This window comes from Gouania willdenowi, chromosome 5 (genome assembly GCF_900634775.1).
Source record: "Gouania willdenowi chromosome 5, fGouWil2.1, whole genome shotgun sequence".
Lineage (NCBI taxonomy): Eukaryota > Metazoa > Chordata > Actinopteri > Blenniiformes > Gobiesocidae > Gouania > Gouania willdenowi.
In genome coordinates, this window is record NC_041048.1 from 11,904,788 (window position 1) to 11,924,520 (window position 19,733).

Sequence of the window (19,733 nt, forward strand, 5' to 3'; positions counted from 1 at the left end):
TAAAGAAAGGTGGAGGGTTTCCAACAGCAAGCTCGCTCCCCCGTACGGTCCAAATCATTATTCAATATCACTGAATATTACTTTATTAATTTGAACAGGGAGATTGAGAGAAATGCTCTGACCAAGTATAGATGGTTTTATTCTATCATGTCATGGTTATATTATGCCTGTAGAGGGTAGCATCCCTTACAAAACCTTAGTCTAATGTACTGTGTTTTTACATGGACAGGGTACATATATAAACACACATTAATGTAACAACTTAGATCTGAACCTGAGCATCACACTTTACAAATCTTTTTTTTTTAATTTTGTTTGTTAGTTTATTTAACAGGGATAGTGTACATTTATATCAATACAGACAATGTACCAGATTTAGCCAGAAGGCTATTTTTTCATCTGTAGACCCTGGACATAATGTTCTAATGTCACCCAAAAAGAATACAAATTACATAAATTACAGGGAAATATACAATAAAACATACAGTGAAAAATGCAACTATACATAATAACATATCACACTTCCATTTGCAGATACAAAAACAACACTATTTGAAAATAGAAAATAATTTCTAAATGTGCAGTTGTTTGTGTATTACTGTATGAGTAGCTTTTTGTTTGAACTTTATTCCTATGCAACTTATGATCAGTGACAAAAATGTTTGTTTTGGCAAAAAAAAAAAAACATTTAAAACACACCCACATACAATATCATAGAGTTGATTTATTGCTTTTGAATGGCTTTGTAATATATACTGTATATGTATATACATTAGGAAAAAAATGGGGAAAAAAAACGTATGATAAAAGGCAAGAAATAGGAAGGAAAATGGTTCTATATGAAAAAAATAAATACGAGAAACCTTAATTTCCCATGTGTATACTTGTCGTCTATACTTGCTTCCTGTGTGGAGTTGTGGTGGTCTGCTAGTGGTCGTGTATTTTGGGACTCAAGTGACTTCCTGATGTCAACAGTGACATCATTTCTGGTCATGTATAAAAGACAGGGGAGGCATCTTGAGGAATCCTACTGACCTCTGACTGCTCCTCTTACTGTAACCTGATCATCATGCGGGAAATTGTTCATCTGCAAATCGGACAATGTGGGAACCAGATTGGCTCAAAGGTAAAAACTAAAAAAAAAGAAAAACAACAAAAAACTCTTATTAATCCTTGCTTCTTTTTTTTTTTTATCAACATGACCAATAGAATAAAACTAAAAAGAAATGCATAGTTTTTATTTATTTTTTTTAAAATAGAGAATTAAACTAATAGACATGTTTGAAATGTTTACTTTTAAATAGTATATTTTTTTAAATGACTTTAGACAAACACTTTCTTTTGCATTATGCCACTAACTGTTGGAAGCGTCACAGGGTGTTTCCTGGCAAGTCTTTAAGGGAAAGATAAGAGCCTAAAGGGTGGGACATATTTATCACGGTTAACACAAAACGAGAGGGTAACCACATAGTGATAACTTTAATGTAGTTTTTAGTTTTTAGCGGATGATATTTAGTAAGTCATAGCAAATGGCTGCAGATTAATCAGTTCAAATAAACTACATGGGTTGTTAAAAGCTGTTTTAATTAATTTGATTGAAATCCCTACAGACAAAACCACAATAAACAACAATATACTCATTTATTACAATGTTCTTCTTAAAAGGAAATGATCTGACAGTGGTGAATCCATTCTTTTATAGTTCTGGGAAGTGATCAGCGAAGAGCATGGCATCAATGCTGTGGGCCTCTATGACGGAGACAGCCCAGTCCAACTGGAGCGAGCCAACGTCTACTTCAATGAAGCCTTCGGTAATGGAAACGCAAAGATGATTTTGTTGTTTGTTTGTAAAAAAGTGGAGAAATTGTTAGATGTGAGATGATTGCCCAGTGAGACACTTAGAACATGTATGTGTGGGTCTTACTGGTTTTCTTCATACCGTCTAAAAACATACATATAAGGTTAATCAGAGCTATTGGAATTTACCATAAGCGTGAATAGCCGTTTGGATGGTTTTCTTCATACTGTACTATTACTATTACTTTCACTATTACTGTTTAGGGTGCATTCTTCTATATAATGTGAGTTGTAATAATATCCCACAACCAGTGTTGGGTAAGTTACTCTAAACTTGTAATATATTTATTTTACCAGTTACTGGAATAAAATTGTAATATATTTGTATTACAATATTGCTGTTCTTTAAAATGTAACTGAGTTACACTACTTTGAGTTACTTTTGACCCAGAACACTAATTATATCACACTGATAGTGTTCAAATAACATCGGTCTAAGTTTTGTTTCAAATACTTCTGCTGTTTCAGGAGCAGAAAGCTCTTTTTTGTTCCCCATAAGTTATATTTAACTATAATGATCATCTTTTTTTTCCTCAAATAATTGCAAACAGTGAGAAAACAAAGCAAATATGCACTTAAATGAAATATGCATGTAACTTGAGTTGCTTGATTTGCAACTAGTAATATATTACTACTTTTCACTTTTGTAATGTGTTACACTACTGAGGTATATATTATATTACAAAAATAACTCGTTACTACCAACACTGCCCACAACCCTGTACAGAATTAAACAGATACAGATGATTAACTAATAGATGAGTTGTCATTATTATGAGAAAATGGATTACTCACAAAAACACTGATACAAACTGAGGTTTTTTGTTTTCGTCTGGCACCTTCCTGTGTTTGAGAAATCACCTCTTTTCACAAGGGAGAGACTTTCCCGCTACAAGTCGACTGACCACATGTTCTGGGAATGCCTTATTTTGTTTTTTGGAAATGCCTTTTTGAGACCTTCTCAACCATATTTGGGGAAAACACTGATGCCTCACACAGGGCTGATTATGTATCCAATTTTATTGCATTTTTTTTTTTTTTTTTTTTTTTTTTTTTGCAGTGGTTACACACAAACTCATACTCAAACGCATACAAACTCAACTGAATCCTACCCAGAGCCTATATGTTTGCAGGTTGGGTTAAGCAGGCAATGTCTTTATTACCCCTGGAAATCCTTGAATACAATAGGATCTGTTTTTGATTTTTTTCGTCCTGGTTGCCTTTTCTGGAATTTGTCTTGCATTCTCAGATACCAGCTTATATATGCATTGAATAATAAAGAAGGTGGTTGTACAGGTAATTGATTTCAATTGACTCCTTGAATGTTGGTGCTATCTTGTGTTAGTTTTTCTTCTTTTTTTCAAAGTATGTAAAATCTCCCAGTTCTATTTAATTTATGCATTCATTCATTTTCTCTTTAATTTAGCTTTATTATTACTATTACTTCATTCATTACATTTTATTAACCGTATTTGATTTTATCTCATTTATTTTTTCTCTCTGTCTTTTTCTATTCCTAAGGGGCCAAGTGGATGGAGCTAAGTGGTTGTTACTGATAGTCCTGATTTGGTCATGTCAGACTGTTCTTTTAATGTCAGACCTGTTGTCACGGGATTCGTCCTTTGTAATATCAGACCACTGTTTCAGAGTCCGACCTGTTCTCATGAGACAAAGCCGGTGGGGGGGGGGAATGGGGTTGCCACTGAAATCCTCACTTTTGTAATATAATGCAATTTTCTATTGGAAAAATGTAAACAAGTTTTAAAAAAACAAGCTAATATGAGCAATAATCATAATAAAGTCTCCATCTCTTTGGCAGGAGCAAAGTATGTGCCCAGAGCTCTTCTTGTGGACCTGGAGCCTGGAACCATGGACAGTGTCAAAGGGAGTCACATCGGAGCTCTTTTTAGGCCAGACAACTTCATTCATGGTAAGATTGTGGGATTTTAAATAGACATTATTCATGAATCCCAGAGTACTTTATTACACTCTTATTTATATTGACTATCTGTTACAGAGCTAACTGTTGGTGTTGAAGCCTTTACTTAACAACCAGCTGAGAGGGTTCAGGTTTCATGTGTTGTTCAGGACACTTGGACACATGTACAGGACAAGCACTAAATCAATCTGACTTTTGTAAACAGCTTTCTTTCCATTCCATACAGACGTAACAGTGTTTAAGTGTCCAGAGTGTATGAGACTCTTTCCCCACCACCTTCAACTAAAACAGATCAATGAACAAAGGGTGAAAAATGAAGAGTCCCCTCAACACTCGTTACATAAGTATCCCAAAGTCAAAGAAATAAATATACCATGTGCCATTCACACTTTAAAAGCATGTAAGAAATGTCCATCCCCATTAATAATGATACAGTAGGTCCAAATGTATGGGCAACCCAATTTTTTTTTTTTGTTTTGTTGAAAAGTCACAACAAACTTGGGAAACTTGGGGTAATTTGAGGAACCAACCTGACATGACAGAGTCAAACTTCATAAAGATCAGTGAAATACGAACTGGGATATATATTCTTGAAATTGCGCCTACAATTAGCAATAGGGATTTTTAGATTTTTGAAACTGACCCAGAATCAGTATTTTAATCCACACTGGATCTCCTCCATAATTTAATGGGATTTTTCATGGCGTAGTGTCTGTCTTTGGTTAAAAATTTGTCAGAATCCGCTAAATATTTTTGGTCACACTTTATTTAGTTTTATACATAAGGCTGACATTACGCTGTCATTATTATGACATGACACCTGTCATTAGCATGAATAAGGTGTCATGAAGGCTGTCATTAAGTATTGTTCAGTAAATTATGACACCTTTTGCTAGATTATGACACCTTTTGAGCTATGTTGGCATTTTTTTAATGTAATCCTGCTAACAGTCAAACAAATAAAAACCAGTGATAATATGACTTCCTTGGCAGAGGTAATAAACGTATCTCATTAAATGGCAAAAAAAATAAATCACAATTCCCAAGCCCAACCCACGACAACCTTGAGATTATGGGTTCAGTCCTACGTGGCAATTTACTACCTCTGCATTTATTTTCCTAATTAAAAAAATCCTTTTTGTGGTGTCACAGGGAACTCAGGTGCTGGGAATAACTGGGCGAAAGGCCACTACACGGAGGGGGCCGAACTGGTGGAGCAGGTGATAGACAGGGTGAGGACCGAGAGTGAGAGCTGCGATTGCCTTCAGGGCTTCCAGATGGTTCACTCGCTGGGCGGCGGCACTGGCTCTGGGATGGGAACCCTCATCATCAACAAGATCAAAGAGGAGTACCCTGACCGCATCATGAACAGCTTCAGCATCATGCCATCGCCCAAAGTTTCTGACACCGTGGTGGAGCCCTACAACGCCATCCTCTCAATCCACCAGCTTCTGGAGAACACAGATGAGACCTTTTGCATTGACAACGAGGCCCTCTACGACATCTGTTTCAGAACACTAAAACTGACCACACCAACCTACGGAGACCTCAACCATTTGGTGTCAATGACCATGAGCGGGGTCACAACCTCCCTGAGATTCCCTGGGCAGCTCAATGCAGACTTAAGGAAGCTGGCGGTCAACATGGTGCCTTTTCCTCGCCTCCACTTCTTCATGCCAGGGTTTGCACCTCTGACAGCACGTGGCAGCCAACAGTACAGAGCCCTCACTGTACCAGAACTCACCCAACAGATGTTTGACGCCCGCAACATGATGACAGCGTGCGACCCAAGACGAGGCCGGTATCTCACTGTGGCCGGTGTCTTCCGGGGCAGAATGTCCACCAAGGAGGTGGATGAACAGATGCTCTTAATTCAGCAGAAGAACAGCGATTACTTCGTGGACTGGATCCCTCACAACGTCAAGGTGGCCGTGTGTGACATCCCACCGAGAGGTCTCCGGATGGCCTCCACGTTCATAGGCAACAACACCGCAATTCAGGAAATTTTCCGGAGAATGGGCGAGCAGTTCTCCCTGATGTTCAGACGTAAGGCGTTCCTCCACTGGTACACCGGGGAGGGGATGGATGAGATGGAGTTCACCGAGGCAGAGAGCAACGTAGCCGACCTGGTGTCAGAGTACCAGCAGTACCAAGACGCCACTGTTGAGTCTGACTGGGGAGCAGAAGAGGAAGAGGAGGAGGAAGGCTCAGTTTCACAAACAACAACAACCACAGTCCAGTCTCTGAGGGAGGTTCAGTTAGAAACTGTGACAGAAACGAGCAAAGAAACTTTAGATGATTAGAAGACAGTGGCTGGAGCTGCGGTTCGAGGGTTTCTGAACAGGATGCGGAAAGATGTGTGACTCTTGATGTTTCATTTAATGTACAACGTTTGAACTGGAAAACATAATAAGTTGACATTACTTATGAAATTTAAAGACTCTTACTACTTACAGTATTTATGTTAAATTTGTTTAACTTAATCATAACTTAGTTAAGTTAATCAAATCCAAAGATAAAGATAACCTTTACTAGTCCCAGAAAGGGGATTTTTTAAGTATTCCACCAGCAAAGGATCACAGTATAAAAAATAGCAAAAAAGAGGAAATATAAGCATGAAAAAATACATTCACAATTGATAAAATTGTAATAATTCTTTTTTTTTTTTTTTTTTTAACCAGTTTGCACTTAAAAAACTAAAAGTAAAGTCAACTTATTATTCTTTACAGTGCAGCTGCTTGATATTACCAAACTTAATACTTTCCAATATCATTATTTGATGTCACCATAATGGTTAATGGACATGTTTGTGGTGGCTCTTTGACTAAAATTATAATTATAAGACAATTATTTAAAGTATATATTTTTCATTTTAAGGATTTAAAACAACAGTACCAGTAAATGTCTTGAATAATTCTGAATTAAGTTATCATTTATTAGCAATAGAAATAATTACTTTTGAGTGTTGAATGTTATGCTTATTTACATTTTGAATTCTGAACTTCGTGCTTTTACGACAAATGAGCAAATTAATTAATTAAGCACTTCATTTGTATAGTCAAGAATATTATCTATATTCTTTAATTAATGAACAATGGTATGTTTGTCTCGGAGGACCAATAATATGTAGTTAGTCAAATAAAGCTATTATAATATGTTGGTGTGTAACAATATTGTTTAAATATGCTTTTGTTTTGTCAGCTTTGACTTTTTTGTTTTGATCTATAACTGAATATGTTAAATGTATTGGTGCTTTTACATATTTATTTTCTATTATACATAAATTCAATTGAATGTGTGTGTGTGTGTTCCATTGATTGTAAACTAAATATGATACGATCTAATATAAAATGTGACTGCAAAACTATTAAAGTAGAACTTTGTCTGACAACAGAGCGAACATTGGCAAGGCAAAATATAAATGAATAACAATAGCAGTGGTGTTCATATAGCACTTAATAGCACTTCTTATAGTGCTAACCTTCAGCGACATTTGCAGACATGGTGAACAAGTTCGGATGAACAACGGCTGGTCCCGCGTAACGTCTCCGCGCCGAATAGCACGTAACACGTTCCCGAGAATTCAGCCAAAGGACTCGGTTCCACCGAGTAAAAAAAGGTCTCAGAGAGGCTCTTGACATCCGCTCATAGAATATCCATGTCAAATTACAGCCCGATTCAACAAGCATTAACGAAGGAGTAGTCATTTGAACAATGGGGCCCCTGTGGCACATAAGGAGTAATGGGCTCCATTCATATATTGGTATGTGTCAATGATTTGGTACCACCAATTGTTGTAATATTTGACTCGCAAATCATTTTTTTTTCTTTTGAGGGCCCAAATCAAAAATGGGGCTCCGACAGTCGATGCGTATACATCCATAGATTATACCTACCACATTTCAGCCCGATCCATTCATGAATAACAGAGGAGTAGCGATTAAAACTAGTGTACATAACAACCACAAAAAAAGAACAACAACAAAGTGTAAAAATGTGTGAATAATTACAATAATTATTCATTTCAAAGACATCAAAAAAAAAAAAAAAAAATATATATATATATATATATATATATATATATATATTTGAATAAACCAAACTGTCATGACAGAACACACATATAACACTGTTCATGGCTGTTTCCTCCCTGTCAGATGACTCTGGGGTAAAGAGATTACACACGGCTGGGCCAAAGTGTCTGTGCTCTGAGATAAGGAGATGACGGGGCAATGTCACAAGACTCCTGGGCCAAATTGACCTTAGTAATACTGTTCAGACAAAGAAGCACCGTCTATGGATATAGGTTAGGTCTACGAGTGCTAAGGGCTACTAGGTAACCAAGGTCAACATTTTTACGCCATAATAACCACCAGCTTTTGCAAAGAAGGTTAATTTGATGTTCTTCCAACCAATTACCTCACAAGTCTCTCCGACATTACTTTAGGCCAGACATAGGCAACTGGTGGCCCGGGGGGCACATGCGGCCCTCCGTCTAATTTTATGCGGCCCAAAAGTCGCACAAAATGATAGAAAAATACACAAAACAAAAGCAAGAATGCATTGAAAAATACAAAGAATTACATCATTGCAAGAAAAATACAGTAAAAGACAAGAAACACACAGAAAATACTCCAAAAATGAACAAAACGACAAGAGTAATACACAAAATGACACCAAATTATACAAAACAACAACTAAAATACATAAAATGACTCAAAAGAATATACAAAAGTACAGATAATGGCAATAAAAGTACACAAAAAGACAAGAAAAACACAACACACAGTATTAACAAACAAGCAAAACAACAACAGAAATACACATAAAATACTCCAAAAAAACAGACAAAATTACTATAAAACCTCTTTGTTCTTTCCTGGGTTAATGGTGAGATTGCTCAATATTCTAAACCCCAACATGAATGTTGATAATGTGACCCTTTGATCAAACAAACACATTTGGCCCTCGCTGTAATAGAAGTTGCCCGTTTCTGCTTTAGGCCTTTGATCAAATGGCCACAGCAAATATTCATCTTCTTAACACACTGTGTTGAGGTTTAACACAAATGTATGTGTGTTAATCCCTGACAGGTCACCTAGTTGTCAGCGAGCCAACTCCAGAAGTCAGACAAGCCGTCCTATTTCATTTTGTGGCTCGCTGAAAGAAAAGTTGGAATGAACTGTATTCCCCAAAACATCCAACACATGTCACCTCTAAACCACAGGTGGGCAACTTCTATCACAGCGGGGGCCACAAAAATGTGTTTGTTTGAACGAAGGGCCACATTATCAACATTCATGTCAGCATTTAGAATAATGACTATTCTGAGCATTGACACATGAAAGAACAGAGTTTTTATTGTAATTTGGTGTTTTTTTGTCATTCTGTGTATGTTTGTTGTTGTCTTGGTTGTTATGATTGCATTTTGTGCATTGATGTTTTCCTTTTGTGTATTTTTCCTCTAAAATGTATGTTTTTTGGAGTCATATTGCGTATTTATGTTGTCATTTTGCGTTTTTTGTAGTAAGTTTTGTGTACATCTGTTGTTTGCTAGTACTGTGGGTTTGCAGAGTCATTTTTTGTTTGTATTGTCTTTTTTTTAATATGTTTTTTTGTTGCTGTCATTTTGTGTATATTTGTCATTGTTTAGTGTTATTTGGAGTAATTTTGTGTATTACTGTTGTCATTTTGTTTTGTGTGTTTGGAGCATTTTCGCTGTATTTTCCTGCAATGTTATAATTCTTTGTATCTTTTCAATGTTTACTTTGTTGGCCGCATAAAATTGGACCGAGGGCCACATGTGGCCCCGGTGCAGCCAGTTACCCATGTCTGCTCTACACAGAAGTGGAAAATGTAAAATCCAATAATGCTTTTTCTGGGTGGCAGAGTTAATCAGCCTTAGTTTAACAATGTAAGGCTTGCCAACAAAAATTAAAAGCCAATTGCACATTTCATAAGATTTTGTTGATAAAATCAACATTCAATGACAGTCAGTAGAAAATCTGTTATAACCTATAGCCTTTTAATTAAATTCCAGCTTTAGTTGGTTTCAGAATGATTCATTTTATGAAAGGTGATAAAGTCTAGTTGGCAAAGCCCCAGGGCTGTTGACTTTTTAATATTTAAATTGAATGTTTCAGAAATAGAACATCTTTATGACTTTACCTACAGAAAACTTCCTAATTTGTTAATTAAAAATTCAAAAGAATATCAACTTTTGAAGTTTTTTTTAAAACATGTTCATAATTTATAATATAGAGGTGCCTTTCAGGGTAGCCAAGGTCACAGCAAGGTTAGAGCAACAATAACAAAATAAATGTTTAACGCCAAAATCGCCTTAAAATGTGCTTTTATATTATACAATACATACTTACTGACGGCTGATGGTGGACAAATACATTTAAATCACGTGCGTACAAAAACTCACAAGATCTCAATCATTTACGGTACGCTTCACTGTGCAAAGCTCTTTTCATACAAATTAATGTAGCACTATTGGTTCTGGGTATAAACAGAAACACAAAAGTGAACACAAACATATTAGGTGTAAGCAAAGTTTGAATTTAGATTAGTCAGAGACAGTTAGGATATTTTTTTTTTCTAAGAAATCATCCAATAGGAATAACAAATCAATATGACACTCATCTAACACAGCTCCTCCTGTCCCGTACATGCAATGACCAAAGTCCATCCAACAGGACCAGAGCCAGACACCTTCAGCCTTTAGTTCACCTCAGCTTTCCTTATCTCGTCCCTCCTTTCCTTGGCATGGGACATAGCTTCATTCTACCAAAGGAACAGACTATATTGTATATTACACTGTTGTCATCTTGCACACCTTCACAAAATAAGATTTTAAAAACTGAGCATAGACCTCAGATAAACAAACTTAAAAAAAAAAACAATTCAAGAATTAAACGTGATGCTTAATGATGAATAACAAATAAACAGGTTTACAGAAATACTAGTATACTTGTGAAAAAAATGCTAAAGTTCCCTGAAAGTATTTACACATCTTAACTACAAATGCTAAATATTTGTTCAACTTAAATTCTGACCAGCAGAGGGCGCTAGTGAGCATTGTGTGTCACAGAGTTTACTGTGGTACTGTTGCGTGGCATACAAAAAAGGTTGTTGCGTCATTCAAACGTGTGTTTAGGTTTTATTTTTTGCAATAGTTGATGGTAGTTTGTCTTATAACAGTCAAAATCTATTTCTCTAATATTTATTTAACTGAAAGCAGTGTCTATGAACATATATACAGTGTATAGTGAGATGAAATTGTTGACTGTTGACACATATGTAATAAAGGCATTTTAAACAAAGCTAAAAGTAGCCCAGGCGTACATTTCTGTGTGTCCAAATAAAATATGTGTATTTTTAGAATTTAGCTAAATGACCTGTCTGAACACTGTTAAGTCACTTGACATCATTCCTTGAGCTCCATGTGTGGATGATGTAACCAGTTTTGAATGTGAGGCAAATTTTAAAAATGTCTCTTTGATTTTACCTGCATTAATTTCAACAATTAAATTGGATTTTATGTCAAAAACATGTCACATTAATACAGTTTTTAATCAAAGTCTTAACATGAAGAAGAACGTGGTTACCATCGGTGATTGGATTTAAAATGTCAGCATTTCTCAAAGGCGGGACAGTAAAGCCAAATTATTAATGTTCTATAATGTATAATCACATATATTTATTGATTATAAACGGTCATGTTTAGAGTATTTGAGGAATATATGACTTTAGTCGCTGGGTCACTGGTTGAAAAAGCAAACAGGCACAGCACAGGCAGCTATGTGCAGAAGTGGGGGAGGGGTTGGGGGGAGGAGCCTAGTTTGAGGTCGCTCCTGAACGTGGTTTTTAACCGTGTGTCTGTCTGTAGATTTACCGGCTTATCCTTCATCCACCGACACATCACCGACAGCTTTCAACCCGTTGCACCATGAAGATCTGGACCTCTGAGCACATATTTAAGTAAGTAAAGACTGTTGGAGTTTTAACGCGGTCCGCTTTTTAGCGATGGCGGCTAGTCTCGGCCGCCGGCTTCCTCGTTTTAATCATATGAACGACTATAAAAGGTTACTTTACGCAATTAATTAAAAATAATTGAGTTCCCAGTCGCAAACAAACAGGCATGGATAGCGTATATAACTCTCTCGTTTTGTCTCGATGCGTTTTTTTCAATCTATTTAATTTTTCATTGCATAACTATCCGCTTAGGTCCCGCCCTCCACGCGCCGAACCTTTCCCCTACTTTGTGCCGTAACTGTCTGCGTCACTTAGCAACGCTGCGGTGTTCCCTAGCAACCATTGAATTGAACGGTCGGTTGTGACGCCAATGTCAAATTCTTCATTCAGAAATTCTCACATAATCAATTACATTAAAAAAAAAAAAAAAAAAAAAGGCAAATCCGGTTTAAACATTTCGAGAAACAAAACACACACAGTGACATAAAATGGTAGACAAGGGCCTCAGTAGCCCTCAGCCTCATTAATGACGCCATAAATACACAAAATGGGAGTACTGCACAATATAATAAATGACAAGAAAAAACACAAAACGGCAAATATGTCGAACAACGAAAAACTTTCTAAATACAGATGACAAGAAAAACACACTAAACTGCTTTTTCTTTTAAAGTATTTCTTGTTTTTTCCTGTATAAATGCTTAGAGCAGGGGTGTCCAATTCCGGTCCTCGAGGGCCACTATCCAGCATGTTTTAGATGTTTCCCTCTTCCAACACACCTGATTCAAATGATCAACTCCTCATCCAGCTCTGCAGAAGCCTGATAACGATCCTAATCATTTGAATCAGGTGTGTTGGAAGAGGGAAACATCTAAAAAATGCTGGATAGTGGCCCTCGAGGACCGGAATTGGACACCCCTGGCTTAGAGTGTTCATTATTCTAAATGCTGACCAGAATGTTGATAAAGGAAAATACAATCGGATTGCAGATTTTCGTGGCCCCGTTGTGATAAAAGTTGCCCAATTCTACCCTAGATGTGTATCTAAATTATATATTATATAACAGGTCTACGATAGTATTTTTGTAAAATTGCAAAGGACGAATGTCCTTTAAAGTTTTTTTTTTTTTTTTTTTTTTTTCTAAAATAAGATTAAAACAACTGCCTCGACCCTGAAAAGGGATCAAGCATGCCCGAAAATGGATGGATGGAAAATTAAAAGAAAGTGACTTGATCCCTAAGCCTAATCGGGCAGGTAATCATTGCTATTACATCTGCAGGAACTTGTTTTTCTACTAACTGAAGTAAAGCAAGTTTTTACAAAGGTTTCAGGAAACTATAGATTAACTAAGAAAAAGTTATGCTACAAACAGAATAGCTATAAAAAACAATCACTTCAAGAAACAAGCTCCGTTGCACTTTAGTTCAGCTTTTTTGATGATATTTACAATTTTACTGTTATGTAATACCACCAATTCATGACTAATGGGATCATTTTAGATATCTAAGATAACATTTTGAAGTGTATACGGTAATTGGTGTTTTACTGTTTTTTTACGTAACCTAGAGCTGGGCAAATAATTGATTTATCGAATTTGTAGATAAAAACAATTTTTAGTTTGCAAATTCAAGTTTAAAGGAGAAAAAAATGTAATTTTTTTTCCCACCACAGTTTTTTTTAGACTTTTTCACATTCCATCTTTGTGGGTTACCTTAGGGCGATGTGAGCCAGCCTCTGCTTTGTTTACATTTGTTTACCCTTTGAGTAGGCTATATGTGTGCCACAGGCATGGTTAATTTTTTATTCGCACTATGCTGAGATGCTAAGAGAAGACGTTTATTGTTTTTTTTTTTTGAATTCTAATATAATGTTATAAAATATGTAGTTATCTGATTTCTTAATCAGAAAATTTAAGCTACTGTGAAGTTTCTGTTGCACTTTTGCTTAAACCTGGGTTAAAACTTAAAATTGTTGACTGACAGAGCCTCGTTTACTGTTTATTTTGGGATTGTTCTATGGATTTCAACTCTTGAGGACACTGCAGTCATTTTTAAGTGCATTGAAGGAAAAAAAATCGAATCGAAACTGTAATTTTTTTTTTTTTTTTTTAAACAGATTTTCTTTTTAGGCGTAATCACCAATCCCTAACTTAACCAAAATGGTTTTGCCTGTTTGATTTGTTTTGCAGTCATCCCTGGGAGACGGTGACCAAAGCTGCCATGCAGAAGTACCCAAACCCCATGAATCCTAATGTGATTGGAGTGGATGTTCTCGACAGGAACATCGACAGGCAAGGACGCCTCCACAGTAAACGACTTCTCAGCACAGAGTGGGGTCTACCATCTATAGTAAAGTCTGTAAGTGTCCCGACCTACAACCTGAACAGTCACAACTATGAACTATTCAGTTCCAGTGAGGGGTTAATGCTTTCCATGAGGGGAGCACAGTTGTAACTTGAAGAGCTAATTCTGTCCAGGGGTCAATGGCCTTTTGGTAAAGCTCGTGTACTGCTGTACAGGACACAGTAGTACCATTCCTATCATAGGTCAGATTTAACTCCATGACTGCGCGTGATGTACGTTTCCACGTCTTTGCCTGTGCCGTTCTAGGGGTCACCTAAATCTAGAGGGCAGAGATGACATGTTGCTTACTTTTCTGATCCTCTCATATTAAATGTTGAAAATAAAAGCCCAACAGTAAGATAATATCCTTCCATGTCTGTATTACTGTTGGTCTGTTGCTCTGCGTTAGGGAAGGGCTTGTAATTGAGTAGACGAGGTCAGTCTGATGACACAGACTGTCCCAGTCATGGATGGCTTATTCCCACAGTTCCTTATTGGCTTGACCTTAAAGCACATTATGTTTATCCATGTGCTGGATCTTATTATTCTACATATCATGTCTGCCCGTGACACCACACCATGGCAATACACACCATGAAAAATAAACTGAGATAAATGGATAATTTTTGGATTTTCCGCCTATTTTTTTCCCTGCTGTTGTAATTTCTGCATTTTTTTTTTTTGTGGGAAAAAAAATGTACATTTAAAATGTACCTACATGTGATTTTTGGAGTAAGCAGGTCTTTGTGTCCCAGTGGAACACTCATTCTGTGACATTTAACTGCTACTTTATCATTTGTACTGAAAGCATAAATCATGTAATACTGTTGAAAATGCACCATGTTTCAGTTTATTTTAGTTTGACACAGATCCTCAAAAATAAATTACATTTTAAAAATATGTAATAAAACTGAAACAGGTAGAAGCAAAAATGCTTATGTTCAACTTAAATCATCCCATTTAAGTTACCTTTCTTAAATAATACACACAAAAGAAATGCAAGCATTCAACAAAGTACATTTGAGTTGCCTTTTTCAAATGTATACATCTAACACAGTACACTTTATACCCTTGCAAATATATTCCTACTGCTTTACATAACTTTCTGTAACATTTTCTTTTTGAAAATAGTGTGTCACTTGTTTTTATTTCTTCATCAACATTATTCCACAATTCAACAGCTAGAACAGATGGACGTTTTTGCTTTACTTCTAATCTTGCCTTTGATACAATAAATATAAATTGATCCCCTAGGGTGTATTTGCTGGTTTGTAGAGATATGTATATTTAAATGTCTTCTGAAAGAGCATTTAATTTATCTTTGAATATCAGAGTTTTACACAGTAGGTCATATATGGGAGTATCAAAGTAAGTCACTCCGACTGCTGACGACATTGAGTTTACATTGAAGATTTATCTGAACATCAAATATATGTGGTATTAAATCAAATGTAGTAAAATGCTGTATACATATAAAGATAAGTCTGTATCAGTTTGTAAATGCTAACTTTGCTGATGTACTTCTATTTTCATTTTTCCAGATTATCGGCAGCTCGCGAACATACACATATGTTCAGGAAGAATCGGTGGTGGATCCCAAAGAGAAGACTTTCCAGCTTCAGTCCTCAAACGTGGGTATAAAACAGATGATGTTCATGATGCTACTGTGTGTGAGTGAGTCTCTAAACTGCATGGAGAAAAAAATGCTCTGGGTTTGTTTTCCTTTTGAACAAACTCAAGAACAGGAATGCAGTTTTTCCTGTTTTTTCCAGAACAACATTTTACATTGATTAAAAAAAAAAATAAAAAAAAAACAATAATTGTGAACGCTATGTTCTTTTGAGAGTTATTTGTACTTTTTCATGAGATGTGGTTAGGGGTATTTAAGATTACTGGAGTGTTAAGATTTCCTTCAAGACACTTTTATTTTTAGATTAATTGAATTGACATAAACTAATATTCTTCCTCATTTGTTTTGTCTCCTTATGTAATTTTAACTGTTGAGTAGTTCAGTGTTATAGTGTGTAGTGGAATACAGATTATATATATTATGTTTATGTATTTATTATTATTGAGTAATATGCACATTAGAATGTTTAAAGTGGAGAACTATCTCATACTTAATAATTAGTGTTGAATGAGCTCTCCTTTTGATCAATAATGCTTTTGTTATACTTATTATTCAGTACATTGGTGTCTATAAAGTAAATGAGTATAATACACAGCTTTATGTCCTTGTGAGGATGCTAATCCTATAGCAGCAATGCTAGGCTAAGCTATTAACTATTAAATTATGAATAGATTAATAATATAACGACTGTTAACATTTTGAATGTATGCTCATACTGTATATGAAAGCAAAGGTTGTAAAATGGTTCAAAAACGTGACGCTAATGCTAAGCGATATAATGTTCCTTCCACAGATCACGCTTACAAATCTGGTTTCGGTGGATGAAAAGTTAACATATAAACCACATCCTGAAAATCCAGAAAAGTAAGTTTCTAACACCAACTTAAAATATTTTTTTAAAAGAAATGAGTCAACTCCACATGTTTACGAAATTCCTGCCAATTTTTCTAGGACGGTGCTGACTCAGGAGGCAATCATCTCAGTCAAAGGCGTCAGTCTCAGCAGTTACCTGGAGGGAGTGATGGCCAGCTCCATATCATCCAATGCTGGAAAGGTATGTTAGCTTTCAAACATCACTTACACTCATTTTTACTGCTCGCATGTGTGAATAGGACGAATATTACTTTGTAACATGTCTTATTGATTCATATTTTACCTTATTCACCAAAATTTGTATTATTGAATTTTGTAGTTTTCAAAATTTATAAACTCTAAGTCATACTTCAAGATGAATTGAAAATTAACTTGAAAAATAAAAAAAACCCAAACGGTTTTTTATTATTATAATTATTATTAACAAACAATCGTCAGTTATACATCAATGCACAACATCTACAAACATGAACTAAAATACACCACCAATTACAGTTCAACAAGTGAAACAGTACAAAAGGAAAATATAGGAGATATAATAAAATGACAAAAACATTTTACAAGGGGTGTTTTTTGTAATAAATTTAACCTAAGTATCAAATTATACTACAGTATTTTCTTGTCTGGACATTTTCAATTTTATCTAGGAAAAACCTAAAACATTTAGCTGTCTTTTTTCCCCCCCATTCTCTATTAATGTGATATTTGATTTTTTTAAAACCTGATTTGACTTGTTTACTTTATCTTTAGCACCTCCTTGTGTTTTTGTCTTTTTTTTTTTTTAATTATTACATTTTTTCTGTTAGTTTCAAGATTTCTGGTGCAGTCTGTAGTGTTGTGCCTCTGCACAGACAATAGAAAAGCCTTTTATGTATATGGGCTCAAATATGACCAACATGTACAATACATAAAACAATGGGGGGTTTTTTTTTCCTGGCAGCATGTAAATAAATTCATAATTTGACAAAACTTTAAAAAAAAAAACTCTTCAAACTGGTTTCGACTTGAATGTTAAATTTGCAACTGGATAGAAATGATTTGACTAATTGGATGAAATTATTACATTTATTCCGTTGTTTTTACTTTTTAAAATGACCTCATATTTGGAATTGATCTTTTTTCATTTATGTTTTATTCTGCACAATTTAAAATAGAATGAAACATAATAATATCAACCGTGGACAGACATTAATAGAAATCAATACACAGAGGGAAAACCCAAAAAACTCTCAAGGGGCTTGAAGAAGAGGGCTAGCGATATTTAAACTTTAACTAAAGAGAAAAAGGAAAAAAAGAATGAAATCAAGACAAAATAAAGACTCGTCAAGATAAGAAAACTTTGAAACGGAGAAGGAAACAGGAAAAAGAAAAACATTAACATAAGAAACGGAACAAAAAGCGATCATTGTTTAGTCATTTATTAAGGAGTAGGTCAATTTTGGCAAAAAGATGCCTTGGTAAACATCTTTTGTGAATAGACGGATGAAAAATTCCTTGTCATTATGTACAACAACAAAAGAAGAAACTGTATGATTAGAAAATGATGATTTTTTTTCATTTAATTTTTTTGGCTGCAACATATATTTAGAATGACTGTTTTCTTTCCTGCTCACTGAGCTCTGAAGAGGTTTCGTTTGGACTCATTGTTTTGTTGCTCCATCAGGGTCGTGAGGCCATGGAGTGGGTAATCAGGCGCCTGAATGCAGAAATTGAAGAGCTAGCAGCTACGGCGCGTGGGACCATGCGCACGCCGATGGCGGCTGCGGTCACGGACAAATGACACACGCTTCTGCTGATCTGATAAAACCTCACACCACCACTACACGCCTGACTGTATGATGCTCTGTGTCGTGGCGCTCTGGTTTACTTAATTGAATTTTTAGAGGCAAAAAAGTTTAAAATGTCGTTTTTGTTTTACTATCTACATTAGATATATTTTGAAGCAACAGGCAGTGACATAAAGCGGCTCTGTTGGGTCTTGAGGGCACAAAGAAAAAGACGACAAGTGGGAAATCTTTTGTCGAATTTGTGTTTCTAAAGCATGTAGCGATGCTAAAAATAAAGGTATTTTGGGGTTAATGATGTTGCTGAAACCACAAGAAAAGTGCCAAAGCTAACGCAACCTCATGCCGAACCTCTTTGTAAGAAAGAGCAACTCTTATTAGCTGTATATTCAGCCGAAAACCAGCAGGAGAAATTTAACTAAAATACAAAAACTTAGAGTAAGGCGTACTGATGTGACTGTGGCGATTATCAGCCTGAAAAACAAAATATGAAGGCCGCATCATGTCCAGGGCTGTGAACGGTGCACATAAAGAGGCCTAAAAAACAACAACTCATGGTCAGGTTTGTTTGTGCAGGAGAAGCATCTCCCCAATGTGTTTTTCTGTGGGACCTGAGTGCAACTGATGCAAGCACAACTGTAAAATCTAATCTACTTGTGTCATACTAACATTCTTTGAGAAACGAAGGGATCAATGCATTTGGCTTATTTATTCTTTTGAAAGCAATGTCTTTTTGAACATTATGTTGCTGTCACAAAAGCTGTAAAGGTGTTGAACACACACACAGCACAAACTTTCCATCTCTCTACGAACTCATGTCATGTTACCAGTTCACACATGCATTATTCTGTCTGCATGTGTTTGAATGGAGAGGGTGAAGCCAACACTTGGACAAAATGATCAGAGAATAAGCTGTGAATTGTAAAGAAAGTGTTGAATTAGGAATGGTTACTTTTCTTTTTTTGAGAAAGAGAGAGACGGTGTGTTTTTCTTTGTGTGGACAAGCAAGATGTTGGTGATAAATGCACTAAAGTCTTTGTTTCCTGCCTGTAACAGGTGTATTTATTTCATTTAGGCTTATTACTGGTTGACTATGAACTGGACTTGAGATACGCAGCATGAAATAAGTTATTTTGAATGGAGGACTGTGAAAAATAAACTATCAAAGTGAACAACAAGAATGTGTAGTAAAAGATTTTGTGTTATAAATTGTGTTGATCTGGATTTATTTGTGTGTTTAATGGGGGGTGGGAATATATATATATATACATACATACATACACACAAGTTAGTTTTAATTCAAACTGCTGGAAGTCGAGAACAATTTA

The 19,733-nt window shown here is 35.7% G+C and overlaps 2 protein-coding genes across 2 annotated transcripts; both read left to right on the top strand.

Annotated features, from left to right (window-relative positions):
* The first annotated feature begins 1,034 nt into the window (after positions 1 to 1,034).
* LOC114463859 (tubulin beta chain-like) lies at positions 1,035 to 6,395 on the top strand. The gene is made up of 4 exons (XM_028447689.1): positions 1,035 to 1,126; positions 1,703 to 1,811; positions 3,677 to 3,787; positions 4,949 to 6,395. The coding sequence occupies exons 1-4, from the start codon at positions 1,070 to 1,072 to the stop codon at positions 6,097 to 6,099; spliced, it is 1,428 nt and encodes a 475-aa protein (XP_028303490.1). The 5' UTR covers positions 1,035 to 1,069; the 3' UTR covers positions 6,100 to 6,395.
* Positions 6,396 to 11,622: 5,227 nt separating this feature from the next.
* Positions 11,623 to 19,586, top strand: LOC114463869 (PRELI domain containing protein 3B-like). Its single transcript, XM_028447708.1, has 6 exons — positions 11,623 to 11,782; positions 13,965 to 14,133; positions 15,660 to 15,749; positions 16,542 to 16,612; positions 16,700 to 16,802; positions 18,285 to 19,586. Exons 1-6 carry the CDS (start codon positions 11,751 to 11,753, stop codon positions 18,399 to 18,401), a joined length of 582 nt encoding a protein of 193 aa, XP_028303509.1. The 5' UTR covers positions 11,623 to 11,750; the 3' UTR covers positions 18,402 to 19,586.
* The last annotated feature ends 147 nt before the right edge of the window (positions 19,587 to 19,733 follow it).